General features: G+C 35.9%; 1 protein-coding gene across 2 annotated transcripts in view; it reads left to right on the top strand.

Annotated features, from left to right (window-relative positions):
• Positions 1-15,126, top strand: part of CTNNA3 (catenin alpha 3) — a 1,483,556-nt gene that overhangs the window by 993,563 nt on the left and 474,867 nt on the right. For both annotated transcript variants that reach the window (XM_054572720.1, XM_054572719.1), the window contains exon 11: positions 7,982-8,138. In XM_054572720.1, coding sequence (XP_054428695.1) covers positions 7,982-8,138 — 157 coding nt within the window. The remainder of the gene's footprint in view (positions 1-7,981; positions 8,139-15,126) is intronic.

The following is a 15,126-nucleotide window of genomic DNA, read 5'->3' on the forward strand; positions in this document are numbered from 1 at the left end:
AAGTAATTGTTTTCAGAAATTTTTCAAAAGAAGATATATATATATAATCTAGTAAATATATATATTTATAGCAAGTGTATATATAAATATATACATATAGCTAGTATATATTTATAGCTAGTGTGTGTGTGTATATATATATATATATACATATAGTAAAGTTGAGCGTCTTTTCATGTATCTGTTGTTCATGTGTGTGTCATCTTGGGAAAAAGTGTCTGTTCAGGTTCTCTGCCAATTTTTAAAATTGGATTTTTTTGTTGTTGTTGAATGGTATGAGTTCTTTATATGTTTTAGATGTTAGCCCATATTTTTGGAGGTATTGTTTACAAATATCTTCTCCCATTGTATTGGTTTCTTGTTTGTTTTGTTGATTTTTTTTCTGTTCAGAAGCTTTTTAGTTTGATATCAACAACAGTATGGCATTTACTGGGAGGGGGGAAATGGGGGAAGTTGAGGAGGAGAAAAGGGATAAAACAAATGGTGAGAGAATGAGGCTAAATTTGGGTGTTGAGCACACAATGCAATATAAAGATGATGTAGTATAGATTTATATACTTGAAATTTATCTTATTAACCAATGTCCCCTAAATAAATTTAATAATAATTAAAAAAATGTATGTTCAAATCGGAAGGAACCTGAGAGGGATCAGGTAACTCCAACACTGATTCCTCTCTCTTACTCCAGTGCACAAATACCTGTAACTTCTGGGAAAATGAGCACTGAGAGTGTTAATATGACTCTCCTGTGGATAGAATATCAGTTTGAAGCACAGTAAACCTCTGATTTAAGCCCCCTGGCTTCCAATCCATAGTTCCTTGTATAACTTTCACAAATTACTCCATCTTTTTGTGTGTCTACTGTCTCTCCAATGAAATAGGAATACTGATAGGGCCTTTCTTATTGGATTCAAAATTTTAATGCAAATCAAGTACATAGAAACCATTCCTGGAATATTGCAAGCTCTCAGTAGCATTAGTCCTTTGATTACCACACTATTTTACTATTTGCAACAAAATTCAGAAATAAAATAGATATTTAAAAAAAGACTATCACACCAAAAGTGAGGATGGGGGAAAGGAATAGCTTGAATAGCTTGTCTCCACAAAGAATTAGATGCTGTAGAACATTGAAAAAGACTCCTTCATCCGGTAGTACTATTTTCTCTAAGGAAGCAAAGTCAACAGCTTGTTATCCAGACAGAGTTTAGATAAAATGTTGCAGTAGAAGGGGCAAGGGAAAGTGGTGCGGGGTAGGCAGAGAAAAATGTATTTGAAAAAATAAATTAAAATAAAATTAAAATAAAAATAAATAATAAAATCACATCTTGACAACTGCAAAATGATTGATTCAGAACAGAATGTACTTTATGTAATCCTCAACAAAGTAACACCAATATAATTGGCAATAAAAATGGGTAAAAAGATTTTGAGTGCTAATTTTCTGATTTGCATAAAAGGGAGTCAATTCCTACTGCCTTATCCATGGAGGGAAGATAATGACCACCCTCTCAATGATTTTTAATAATATATTTTCTTAATTTCTTAGGAGTGTTTTAATAAATCGCATTCCTTAATGTGAAAAAGTCCTAAGTTTAACAATAATTTTAGCTTTTTTTCAGATATTCTCTTAAATTCAAATAGAACAAATGAAATACATTTATTCAAAATATCAATAAAAGTAGAAAGAGTCTGTTTACAAACATCTGTTCATCTTTGCATCCCTCCATCAATATAGCCCACCACTCATCTGCCATCTGTGTTCCTTTTTGTCTTTCTAATCATCCATCTATCATTTATCTTTGCATCCATTCATTCATTTTTCTGTTTGTATGTAAGAACAGAGTGGTCTATATAATGACTAATTTGTATCGCTATCATTGTCATCATCAGATTTAAATACTAGTAAAGTCTGAATTACAGTAAAAAAATGTTGCAGTAGAATCTGTGCTCACTTTATCATTTCAGATGATAGATAGCTCTTTATGAAAAATTCATTGTTTGGCTGGGGCAGACCAAGCTGTGTGGGGCCCAAAATGTATGCAGTTTTGAGGGCTTCCTTTAAGAAAAAGTATTTACTTAGAATGCAAAAATAAATAGCTAATTACAAATTTTAAATGTGGACAAATACTAAAACATTACAAAATCTAGAAAAGTGATATAATATATGCATTATTATCTGACAGACAGAAATCTATGCATCTTTTTTCTTTCCCCTTTTCTTATCTTTTTGCTCTTTCTTCATTCCATTCTTTTTCCTCTCTTAATTCCTTCCTTTTTTTCATTTTTTTCCCTCCTTCCTTCCTACCTTTTTTTTCTTTTTTGCTGCACACTGTTGATCACCTCTCAAATAACAATTTATGTTATAATATTCTTTTCTGTAGACAAACTAGGAAGATGATAAAGTCTTCGTTTTTGCATAGTTTGTTTAGGAAAGTTTCAGGAAATAGGGAGCATGCAATTAGAGATAAAGGTTCTTTTCACAGTACGATGTCAGTACCACAAGTATGGGTGTAGTAAAGGATATATACAGAAGTAACTGCAAACCTTTCAAAATTAGTCCACTAAACTAAACTAAATGTACACCCAACCCACCTTCCCTCAACTGGATCCCAAAATACTTGTGGCAAATTTACTAGAACAAATGACCTGTGAACACGTTTCTAGGACCTCTCTGGTATCTTAGATGGAACCTGTACAAATGAAAAGCCCTGAAACACAAACTTCTGATACCTGGGGGGAAACAAAGAAACTTGGAGATAATCTAAAAATCCTAAATATTCTGAATCAAGTTTAGATGTTTGAGAGTTTCCCACAACAAGTGAGAGCATGTTGTAATAAAAATTCTCTGATTTAATATGAACATACAAATAATACAAAATAATATTTAATGTAAACTATAACTGAAAAATAATTTTTTAAATGGGAGAGAGCTTAGACTCAGGCATGCTGAGGCTTTGGCCACATGTACCAGTAGGACGGGTAGGAAGCCTGAGGAAGGTAGAATGGGAGCTGGTGAAACTAAGCTTTCTTCAGGGGTGACTAATAACATGCACAAAGTGTAATAGGCGCTAGTTTGAAGAGGCTTCTATGAGGAAAGAGAAATGAAGATAGTCAGAAGGAGAATCAGCATCAAACACAGCCCTTTATCAGTGAGCATGGGCAGGAAATGGAGTTGGGATTGTAGAAACCAGATACAAAGAGGAAGTGAAAAGAGGTCTGCGCAGGTCCTTAGGGTTCCATGTTCTACAGCTGTAACTTTGCTCAACTCATTTGCCCTTCCTACTTGCTTAACAGAATTCCACTTAAATTTTTTTTTTTTTCTTTTCGGTAGGGACTGAAAATAGGACACTATTTGAAAAGGTATTAAAATAGTCCTGTTAAGATATAATAAGTTCCTGAATTTTAAAGAGGCTGTTGCAAAGGTGAAATGACTGACTAGGTGATTCACGGGTCATGTACACATCTCCACCACAATCTAAAGAGAAATGCCTCAGAAAGCAACATAATTTATTTCAGACATGTTTAGTCAGCATGAAGAGGATTTAAGGATGGTCTTCTGCCTCAACCCCATATATATAGAAAAGTGCTAGGAGTGCGGCATTGGGATGAAGACTTTTTTCTCTCTCAGGGAAGGTTAGGATTATCTTCTGAATTTTGTCTGCTTTTAGATTTAAGCTAAATACCAGCAGAGTCAAGAAGGATAGAATTTTTTCATAGTGCACAGTGTTGAATCAGATAAATTGGATCAGCTGCAGAACTGAAAATGTTCTTAAAAAATATAGTCTGTCTTATATTCATGACTCCATATCCCCACTGAGGGTTCTGCACCAGTGCTACTTTAAAAGTACGTTTCTCTGAATTTCCCCACAACCACATGTGTACACAGTTGTTCAATTGCAGGGACAATGAAACAGCAGAGACCAGAGCCTTGCAATATACACAAACATACATTGTAAGTTAATAGGTTAATAAAACTGAAACTGAAGTCAACAGATACTGTACAGTAGCTATTTCTCAAAGTAGTGTGTGTTTTCTTAGAATTTAATGTGTTTCTCTTTTATAAAAAAAGAAATTCAAAAGAAGATATCAGCATAATATTTTTGAGCCACAAATTTTTCCCCTCCTCCATCTCCAATAATTTGTTGGCAGTCATTTACGTAAAGTACAGCACTTAGTGTACTTAGTAGAAAAATATTCTTTTTATTGTTTCCATTTTACATTGGTGAAATCTGAATGCTGTGTCCAACCTTCTTCTGCACTAATGACTCTGGTTTTCCAATTCAAAAGCCAGTTTTATTTTTCATTATTCTTGACCTTTAAGGAGGAAAAAAAATCTTTCTTATATTGATTCTTTAATATCAGTTTTCTACCTCCTCCTTGATGCTTCTTTTTCTCATCTTTATCACTTCCTCTTTGTGGGTAGTTTACAGAGGTATTTTTCTCTTCCCTCTTTCCATTGTATCTTTTGATTTCCTTCCAAATCTATTATTATCACCTCCCTGCTACACATTCCCCAGGAGGTGAGGTTAGCCTCTATCTCATATCTAGGTTATTACATGTGTGATTATTTCTTTTCAGAAGGATATCATGTTATATTAATTTCTACTTACTTTTTAAAAGATTTTGTTTATTTATTTTTAGAGGGAGGGAGAAAGAAAGGGAGAGAAACATCAATGTGTGAGAGAGAAACATCAGTTGTTTGCCTCTTGCACAGGCCCCAACCAGGGACCTGCCCGCTACCCAGGCATGTGCCCTGACTGGGAATCAAACCAGAAACCTTTCTTTTTGAGAGAGGACACTCAACCAACTAAGCCACACCTGTCAGGGCTCTACTTATTTTTTAAATTTCAGTCCCTTGGGACATCTTTCCTTATGGATCTGGGTACTTCTCCCATGTGTTATAGCGCATCTTGTTCTTCTTTTTACCATAGCCCTTGTAACATTTTTTATAGACTGCAATGGTTCTCAGAGTGGGAGCACCAACAGTGGCATCACTACTGCCTGGGAAACAGTTAGAAATACAAATTCTGAAGCCCCAGGGTACATGGACTGAATTAGAAACTCTAGGGTGTGGATCAGGAATCTGTTTTCACAAGCTCTCCAGGTGCTCCTGCTTCAGGCTAACTTTCTGAGAACCACTGGTATGTTGCCAACTCCCTGGTTTTTCCTTGATTCTTCTATTAGATTATGGGCTGTTTTAGAAACTCTGGTGGAATCGTTTTCATCATGATGTCTTTAGTTTCCAGTGCAGAATCTGATACCGTGTTGCTGCATAGTAACAAAAGACAACATTTTTTATGAGTTACAATTCCAATTCTCTGATTGCTCAGTATGTAATTTGTATGGAAGGCCAAGAGTCCCTTCAACGTCAGCATCTCTGATAGGAAAGTTGACATTTAATATCCCTCATCCACACTATCCTCCAAAACAATTGCACACATCTGGCTCTACACTGACTTTTTAACTCTCCCTCCTCTACTTTTCTATCAATACTCTAATAATTCTCTCCATTAGTGCTGCGTGTGGTGTGTGGGGAAGCGCCTCCAGCGGCCACTTGTTCCAGATCCAGGCAACAACTGCCACACCAGGGACGGAGCACGTACGGGGAGCGCGGCGTTCTAGGATCTGAGGGTTACTGTCTGGGGCCAACTGAAATGGGACTGGGGACTCTGAATCCCTCAGAGCCCGTCCCGGGGGTGTCACGGATGGGGGGAATACACACGAGTTGTTGCAAACACTTCTCTGTTTGCCAGGAGAGGGGCCATGGCCCATCCATCCCCCTAGTGGGGAAGGCCCCGAGCCCCTTTGTTTAAAGGCTTTTATTGAAAGGGTCATCAGTGGAGCCAGGTAACAGGAATGCACAGCTTATCTCATTACATCACTGTGTTAATGTTTACAGAGAATGGGTGATGCTTTGCAGAAAACAAACGGCAGGAACCCACCAATTTACATGGGTCCGAGAGGTGGCTAGTAAATAAGAGAGATGACTAAACATGAGAGCGTAGTAAACATAAGAGTGCCTAAGGGTATAGGGTTAGGGTCTGTGAATAATGTAAATTTCCTTCCCAGCATGAGCTGGCTAGAGCTTCTGAGGGAAGAGCAAAGCACACTTCAAAGAATTTACTTTTAGGACTCACTCAGTATTGTTTGGAGCCTGAGCCAGGCAGGGGGAGGGAGCTGCCAGGAGACAAGGAGACTTCTTTCAGAAAGAATGAGGACTCTGGCCATGTCCAAGCCGAGCAGAGGGGTGTATGCCTTTTTGCCCTTTCTCCGTGTCCCCCAAGTCCTTGTCTGCTTCCCATACCAGTCGATGTCTGGCTTAGGTTGCCCCTCCATCAAGGGGTCTTACTTGTCATCAACAAGCGACCATCACAGGGCCAAGGAGAGAGGTAGGAGCTATGCCCCTGCCAGGGAGGACAGGTTTTGTCTCCTCAGGGGCCTGTTTCTCCAAGGCCCCCCTGATTATTTCCAGCCTTGGGGCCCTCCCGCCTGTTGGCAGTGTTGCAGTTCCTGAAACCACACAGGATGTTTTCCAATACATTAGTCATGGAAAACCCTTAGTAATCATCTTTTTTAAAAGAATTACTTCATTTATTCTGAGTATACAACTAAAACATTCACCATAGAAAATCGGAAAAATCCAGTTACACACTCAGAATAAAATAAAAAAGCACTGTAAGTTCCCCCACTTGTAGAGAACTATTGTTAATGGTTGCATATATTTATCTAACTTTTATTTCTAGCATGTTTGCTAGAAATGGCATCCTATAAAGGATAAGGTTTTGTGATCTACAGTTATTACACTGCTGTGGATGTATTTCCATGTCCTTAAATATTGTTTTCCACAAAGTTGTTAACCCCTGCATGCTAGTTTTGACAATAATTAGCCTGTCCTAACCCCCTGTTAGTTCGCTGTAAGTCCCACCAAAGCCTTTTGGTTGCCTCCACCACTGCAGTCCAGGCTCTTCGTACTTCTGGAAGCTACTGCAATAGCCTTATATGCCACACTAATTTTCTAGAATGTAATTCTGAACAAATTGTTCAAAAATTAAAATGACTCTCCATGCTTTCCAAATAAGGCCACAGCCTTGAGTTGGACAGTGAAGGATGCCTGCAGGCTCTAGAAGAGACTGCTTCCCATTCTCACAGTGTTTCCCTTATTTATTTTCAAACCTTTTGACTCTTACCACTTCTCTGTCCCAACACTTGTTCTCACGAGTAATTTTACTTAAATTTCCCCTTCAATTATCCTAAAATTGCAAACGTTTTTATCCTCACCACTAGTCCAGTCCTTATCTCCTTCTCTGTTCTGTTTTTTCTGTCATTCTTATTGTAATCTAACGGGCTGCATTTTTCATATATTTAACTTGATAATTGATTGTGCCCCTCTAACTATACTATAAGCTTCATTAAGGCAATGCTTTTGGCCTGTGTCTTGTTCATGATCATATCTTGAAAACCTGAAACAGTGATGGAAACATAAAAGACACGCAAAATATATTTGAAATGTTGAATGAATAATTGAATGAATAAATGAATTAATGAATAAATAATGTATATCTACTGGAAAATTTAACAAGTCAGAGCTCTTACTCCTTCTGCTGAAGGTTATGTCTCTATTCTCTAAAGCTTATATAACCATTATTTCTACTCACGACACATATGGCGTATTGAATTGAGTTATATGTTGCCCTTCCCAATGAGTAATATACAAACCCCTGAAAGGCAGATACCAATTATCTTTGTATCTCTTGCAGTTCTTAATGCATTAACAATAAATATTTCTAAAATTAATTATATTATTGTCAAAAATTAAATTATTACCAAAAGCAAAAAGGTAGTTACATATGAGGACATCTTACCATTTTTCCTGTTGTTAAAAATGAATGTATCTATTTTTTGAAAGAATAACTGCTTTTTGCATGTTGGCAACTATTCCCAAAGAAATCACTATATGTAATAATCTACATCTTTACAGATTATTAATGCTGCACTAGCTTTGGCTGCAAGACCCAAAAGTCAAGTTGTCAAAAAAACCATGGAAATGTACCAGCGCACGTGGGAGAATCATATCCATGTCCTCACGGAAGCTGTTGATGACATCACAAGCATCGATGACTTCCTTGCTGTATCTGGTATGGTTTTGATTTTTTAATTCATACATTTTCTCTAGTCATTTTTTGTGAAACAGAATAATAATAAATATAATCAATTGCATGCAATATAATGAGACTTTTTATTGCCAAGTGCTGCTATGTCTGATCTGTCCTTAGGTAATGACCCCATGCCGTGTGGTCCCTACAACCCAACAATTTACATTGTCTCTCTTAAAGAAACTTCTGTTCTTGAGCAAACCATAATTTAAAATACAGCTGGAAATGTTAGGCGTATCCTGGCTTTTCAAATAAATCATTAGTTTCCCTCCTTTAAAATACTGGTATCTCTTGATTTCCCTGCACTTCTTTTCCAACCATATTTTTATCCACTCAGAAAAAGAAGGTATATGTATCAATGGGGAAACTTTTTATTGATTTGATATACAATGTATATTTCAACTACTAGTACATGTATTTGAATAGTGGTGATCTAAAGAACCAAGTAAACAAGTCTAAATATCTGACTACATCAGTAACAGAGAGGCTTGGGATTCCATGCAAGACCCTGATGATTCTCATCACCAATGATTCTCACCACGGGATTGTGAAATTACTCTCATAAAGCCCTATCCTCAGAAGCATACTGTGGGTTTTGATATACTGTGGTAAAAACAGAGAACTAAATGTTTTTAATCTTTTTTATTCTCATAAAAATTAAACTTCTCCTTAAATTACATATTTTTTGAAAGAGAGAGGTTTTCTTGGAATGTGATAATATTCTTTTTTATAAAGCAAATTGTTGTGAGTTTCTAACATCCTGTTATTTTTTTAGTTTTCTGATGTATTTTGCCTAACTTGTTGAATTCATTACTTTCATACGTGTGTACATTCTCATCCTGAACTGCTATTCCAGAATCCTAGTGTGTTTCTATAATTCGTCAATGAAAGAAAATGTGCAGTAATTATTTTAAAAATTGTTTTATTTCTGTAGAGTGAAAAACTTTGCAAATAACAGAAAACAGTTGTGAGAAAATATTAACATCCCTTGGTCCCGCTATTCAGAAATAACAATCACTAATATCTGATTTATTTCCATCCAACATATACATATATGTGTGTGAGTGCACGTGTGTGTGTGTGTGTATAGTCTGTCCAGAAGGTGTCCGTCCATATAATGTGAAAAATAGAGACATTTACTGAAGAAGATACAAGGTACAGAAAACATTGTACATGGGAAAATGATGTCTCAGTCCCCTTCAAAGATGGCACCTTGGGACCTCATGCAGTTCTCCCAGTCACCATGAGCTGCTCTGTTGTATTTTTCTGAATCTCACTGATGGTCCGAAATCTCTTCCTTTTCAAAGGTGATTTTAGTTTTGGGAAAAAGCCAGAAGTCACGGGGCACCAAATCTGGGCTGTAGGGGGGCTGAGTTACCTGGGTGGATTGATATTTTGCCAGAAAGCTCTGCACAAGATGTGATGCCTGAGCAGGCATGCTGTTGTGATGACGCTGCCAATCACCAGTTGCCCAGAGCTGTACACTTCTGAATCATCCGAATAATTTCTATAGAGGAATGTTCAAGTTCAACACAAAATTTGATGCAGATTCATTACTCTGCTCACTCAGTCATTTTGAATGCTATGGCCACACAGTACACATGCTCACTGAATGGCATCTATCGCCCCCACTGATTACTACAGTGAAGTCATTATTGTTCACACATGTGCATTTCAGTCCACTTTCCTTAGCTGACAAGGTACATCGATATCAGTCAAACCGTTCTTGTTATACTAACAATGACTGGAATTGTTTTGGACAGATGTACTGTTATGACATTTATATATTTATATTTATATATATTTAAATTTATATACACACATATGTATAAGTTCAGCCAAATATTACATATAAAAAGACAAATAATGGGTATGATATATAATGTATATGAATTATTTGTTTTTTATACATAATATTAGGCTGAATTTTCCAACATTATTATATAATTTCAAAAATAAGTCATCTGTTCTCTTTTGTTAACATTTAGATAAATTTTAATTTTATTTTTATAAACAATTCTATATTAAGTTTTTTTTATTTATTTGCTGTTCTTAGTATAGATTTTGCAAAGTGAATTTATTCAACTTCTTATATTAGAGCAGTCTTTTGTAATATAGTTATTCAATGCTAGATTCTGTTTTGTAGTTTGTTCTTTTGGTATATGGCAAAGAAGCCTGCTTGTGCTACTTGACATAAAGGCACTTTTATTGGTATACTGTTGGCACAATAGGGAGACTCTCCTGGACACATAAGAACAGGAGCCATAATTAGCCAGGTTTTGCATAATTAAAACTGGGAGAGTCTGGGATTTCAGCACCTCTTTGGGCCCTTAGAGCAGGAACCCATGGTTTTTCTTTTCAGGGCTGAGTTAACGTGACCTAGCAACCTTCTCAGGCTGCTGCTTTCCAAAAACAATTCCAGTACTTCAGAATACTTTGCCTACATATAATAGAAAACTCATATGAAAGTTGCTTAAAGAATAAAAACCTTTCATTATTTCAGGTAACTAGATGTTTAAGATAGTAGATTCTAGACTTACAAGCCCTAGCATAGCAGAAGACTTGGATAGGAATAGGCCATGTGTGTGGGGAGGAGTATCACATCACTAACATTATTTAGAATTGTTTGTACAGGGTAGTAATAAAAAGCAGATTAATATTTAATGTGTTTGATTATTGTTTTTATATTCTCTACAGGATATTCTATACATTTCATTATTTTCTATCCTGAGAGTGGACTATTTCTACTTTCCTGTCCTTTGGATGTCCTAGTTGGCAGTGGTTTAAGGTTATTAATGGCCTATGTAGGCATCTCTGGATTCTGTTGAACTTCTCTCATGGTTGTAGCTCAAAGCATTTCAAATACTCCCTACAGCGGGGAAGCAAAGTGGATTGCTGGCTTGAACTTATCAAGAAGAAAATCTTTCCAAGAACCTTCCATAAAATTTTCTCCTATTTGTCATAGGTTAGAATCTGTTGGTCCTATACCTTCTCCTGGACCAATCACTGGCAAAAGTAAAGGCAATTTCCATGATGAATTTAGAGTGCTGATAAGTGGTTAACAACTGCTTGGAGGCCAGAGAGAGTAGTAATCCTAATTTATAGCACTTGCTGATTTCTGTGGTGTAAATACTACCATGTTGGCAGGTTATCGAAGCTGCTAATGTGATATCATTGAACTCTGCATTAGGAAGAAACGCATAAAACCAGCCTTTGTGAGCTGGTGTAAACAGGCACTAACATACCATTGGGTTTAGACCAGTCATACATAGCTCAACCTTCCCGACCACTCACTTACTGTACAAATAAAATAAGTTTTTATCTGCAGAAAAGAAGGGAGGATGGCTGTTGACTAGAGAGTAAAATATGTTTGCCCCAAACACTGAGTGTCATACAGAGCTTTCTCAGGTTTCTGTGCCTTCATTAACTTATCTTGTATTAGTTCAGCATGGGTTACAGTGATGTTTCCTGTTACTTAATAACTCTTCAACCTCTGTTCCCACAGATGATGGCATCTTCTCTCAGAATCTTCCCTGTCAAATAAATAAGAAAGAATATAGTTGGCCCCATACATCTCTTTAGTTCTAAGCCTAGGTTTTTAGAACCATGCAAGAAATCCTAAGTTCAGGATCCTGGGCCACCCAGTGAATGGGTTACCTTTTGTCCAGGTGGCTCATTATGGTTCACACGGCTGTGATGGGACTGCCACAATCTGGTACCTTTTGTGTGGTGCAGATTTTCTTAGAAAAGTTGCAGATGTGATCAGCAGTGAATGACTTTTCTAGTACTACTTTATAATGGTTTTTTATAATATGTTGTTTGTATTCGCAGACTTCTGATTCTGCCATTTGCCAGGTAGAACAACAGACAAGTTAGTTCACAGAATATCTAAAGTGTTAATTACCTAGAACATACTATGTTTTCAAAATTTTATAAACATTCTATCTTTTTCCTGGGCTTTTTTTCCCAGTAGATAGAGATGTTAACTTTTTTTTAAATATAAGAATAAAGAATAGGGGTCCTGAAAATATTTCCACTTTCTCCTGAGTCAATAGCAAAAATGCATGGATTCTCAGAATACTAGTTCTCCACATTATAATACAGACAAAAATTAAAGCCTAAAATCAGTGACAAAATATTCTTGGACTTTAAACTATTATTTTATTGTCATTAACAATAAAGGTAGAGACCACACTGATAAAATGTTTGCCTTTTAATAATATTTTAGAAAGATTAGATTGTCCGATGTTGACTAGTGGCTTTGGAAATTAGGATATATCTAATACTAAATGTCTTTTATCTATTTCAATTCCAAATACAGAAATATCATTGAGGAGTTTAAAATTGATATGTTCATATAATCACCAAATTTCTCATGGTAGGAAACCAAAATACCAATTTTCAGAAGCCACCATTTGTTCTCTGCTATATGTAGGAAACTCCAAATACAAGTGTAATCAGTTCTTCCTTGAAAACATAAGAAATACAGCCACCTTACCAGTTTATTATATATTTTGAAACTTTATATGTAAAAATAAAACGAAGCAGTAAATCTAAACCTACTTTCAAAAGCAAGAAGATGTTCAACAAACTGTTCTCTGACGTTTAGTTGTGCAAAAGAGGCTTTTTTTTAGTCGAGTGTTATTTATATCAATGTCAATTCACAAGTAATTAGAAAAACTCTTCAAAAAGCATTGGTCCCCAAACTTTTTGTTCTGTCACTGACTACAGAGCTTATCCCCACATCATGCGCTGTGCTTTTTATGACTCTCTGAAAACACATGTAACAAAACACCTGTCAGAAAGTCTCTGGTTGAAAGATTCTTGGACCACATCAGAGTTGTCTTCTGTACAGACAAAAGATGTGTCTATTTGATGAGTTCAGAGCAGCTCTTTTCAGCCTGCCCTGGTGCCTGCAGTCCTCACTGTCAGTGATCCATTCAGGAATACAAAAGCTTAAGATCTCTATTTAAGATGTAAATTTGGAAGAGGTAACATACTAATACATGGTACCAGTTTTTTGAGCCATTGGGTTGACTTGCAGCATTAAACTCTAAGAACTGAACTTAAAGAAACTTTTATAGAAGAGGGAATAATTTGGACCACAAACACTATCGAACAATTACTAACAACTGATTAAATGTGAGGGTTTGTGAACATATACCTTTTTTGCATAAGTTCCTTCCTTCACTCATTAAATATTTATTGTATAATTTTAAGTGCTAAACACTATGAATAGTACTGGAGATTTAATAGTGAGTAAAAGTGACTGGAAGAGTGAGCTTGCAAGAAAGCTGTGACAATGGGCATTGGAGAGAGGGGAATCACAGGTGAACGGAGAAAGCCACTGACATAGTTTGGAATTTTCTAAAAGAGAGATTGACTATTTATTGATTAGAATTAGCACTGCTGTTCCCTTATTGTAAAAGATGTTTTCATTTTAAAGATAACATGTTATTGACTCTTGGCGAGTTATAGTATTTAAGCATGCTTAAAGATTTTTATTCCATGTCTTAAATGTTTCTTTCTGTCCACTTTTTTCTACATCTGGTTCTGTCACTCCAGCTCAATCCATTATCTCTTAGTTGAATTGCCATATAATCTTCATAATTGAAACTTCTGCTTCCAAAGATTTTCTTAAAGGCTTTCAAAAGGTATTTGCAAGATTAATTTTGGAAGTTTTTGTATTATGCTTTTATTAAATGTGTTCAGCCATGAAATTAATATTTTTTAAAAATCTTCAGATTATGACACATAAATATAATCATTAATTATGAGAATGTTCTGTAACCTTAACTTAATGACACAAAGATAACTCTGATACAGTAATAAAAAATGTACTAACAAAGGACTCAGTGTTCATGACATTGTAGTGAACATGATCTTTGGATTTGTATTCTACTAAGTTGTAGTCAAGTCATTTGACAAAGGAAAATAAAATAAATAGATTTTTAATTTTTTCATAACTTCAAATAAACACATAAATTTTTAAATTAATTGCACACATGCTAAACGCTATTAAATCCCCACATAATGCTTACGGAATAAGTGTTAGGCTAAAAGACGGCCAATACAATATATATCTATGCCAAGATAAATTATGCAATATAATTATAATTAATTATTATCATACATTCAGTTATATATTTCTTCAACATACACCTACTTGATATGTTAGTTGATTAAAGGCATCAAACAATGAAGTGTTTCAATATAAATACATCCTCTTAAAATTGAATTTTGAAATCATATTCTGCACAATGAATTTTGATAGAAGTGTATTGAATATCAAGTATGTGCAAGACAATACGCAGGGGAATGGATGTAAAAAAGGAAAGGTGTGATGTTTGCTTTTAGAGAACTCACAATCTGGTATATATAAAGCAGTTTCCAAAGTATTATACTAGCCATATAAACAAAATGCTTTTCAATGAATGCTGCTGAAATGTCAGGGTGTCACAGGAAGCATTTTAAAGGAGACAGTGGTGGAACTGAACAGTTGAGCCTGGAAGAAACTGGAATGACATCCCAGGGAGAGAAAAACCTGTGACAGTGCATGGTGTTTGAGGGACAGCCCGTTGGCCAGCATTACGGGCACAGAGGGTACGCGGAGATTGCTACTGGACTCAAAGGTCAACAGGCGCCAGCATATAAAGACTTGAACATTTGTAGGAGAATGTACATGGTCTAAAATTTTGAATAGTTGTCTCATAGAGTACATCAGTTTTCAGAACACTATAGCCAGATACTGAAAATCTTTGTTATAGAAATAGGTAGTGCAGTGCTAAATAATGCTTTAATTGCTCTTGGAAGTGGGAATAAAATAAACCCAATATGAAGCAGGGGTTCCCTCACTTTCTCCACTCCACCTCTAAAAAATTAAAATGTAGGACTGACACAGCCAGGATGTAACAATAGGAAGATGAGGTGAGAGTCAGTTTGACGACTTAAGCCTGGCTCAGGCTGAGTT

This window comes from Pteronotus mesoamericanus, unplaced genomic scaffold (assembly GCF_021234165.1).
Source record: "Pteronotus mesoamericanus isolate MK-2021 breed Mesoamerican mustached bat unplaced genomic scaffold, CSHL_Meso_final contig_24, whole genome shotgun sequence".
Classification (NCBI taxonomy): Eukaryota; Metazoa; Chordata; class Mammalia; order Chiroptera; family Mormoopidae; genus Pteronotus; species Pteronotus mesoamericanus.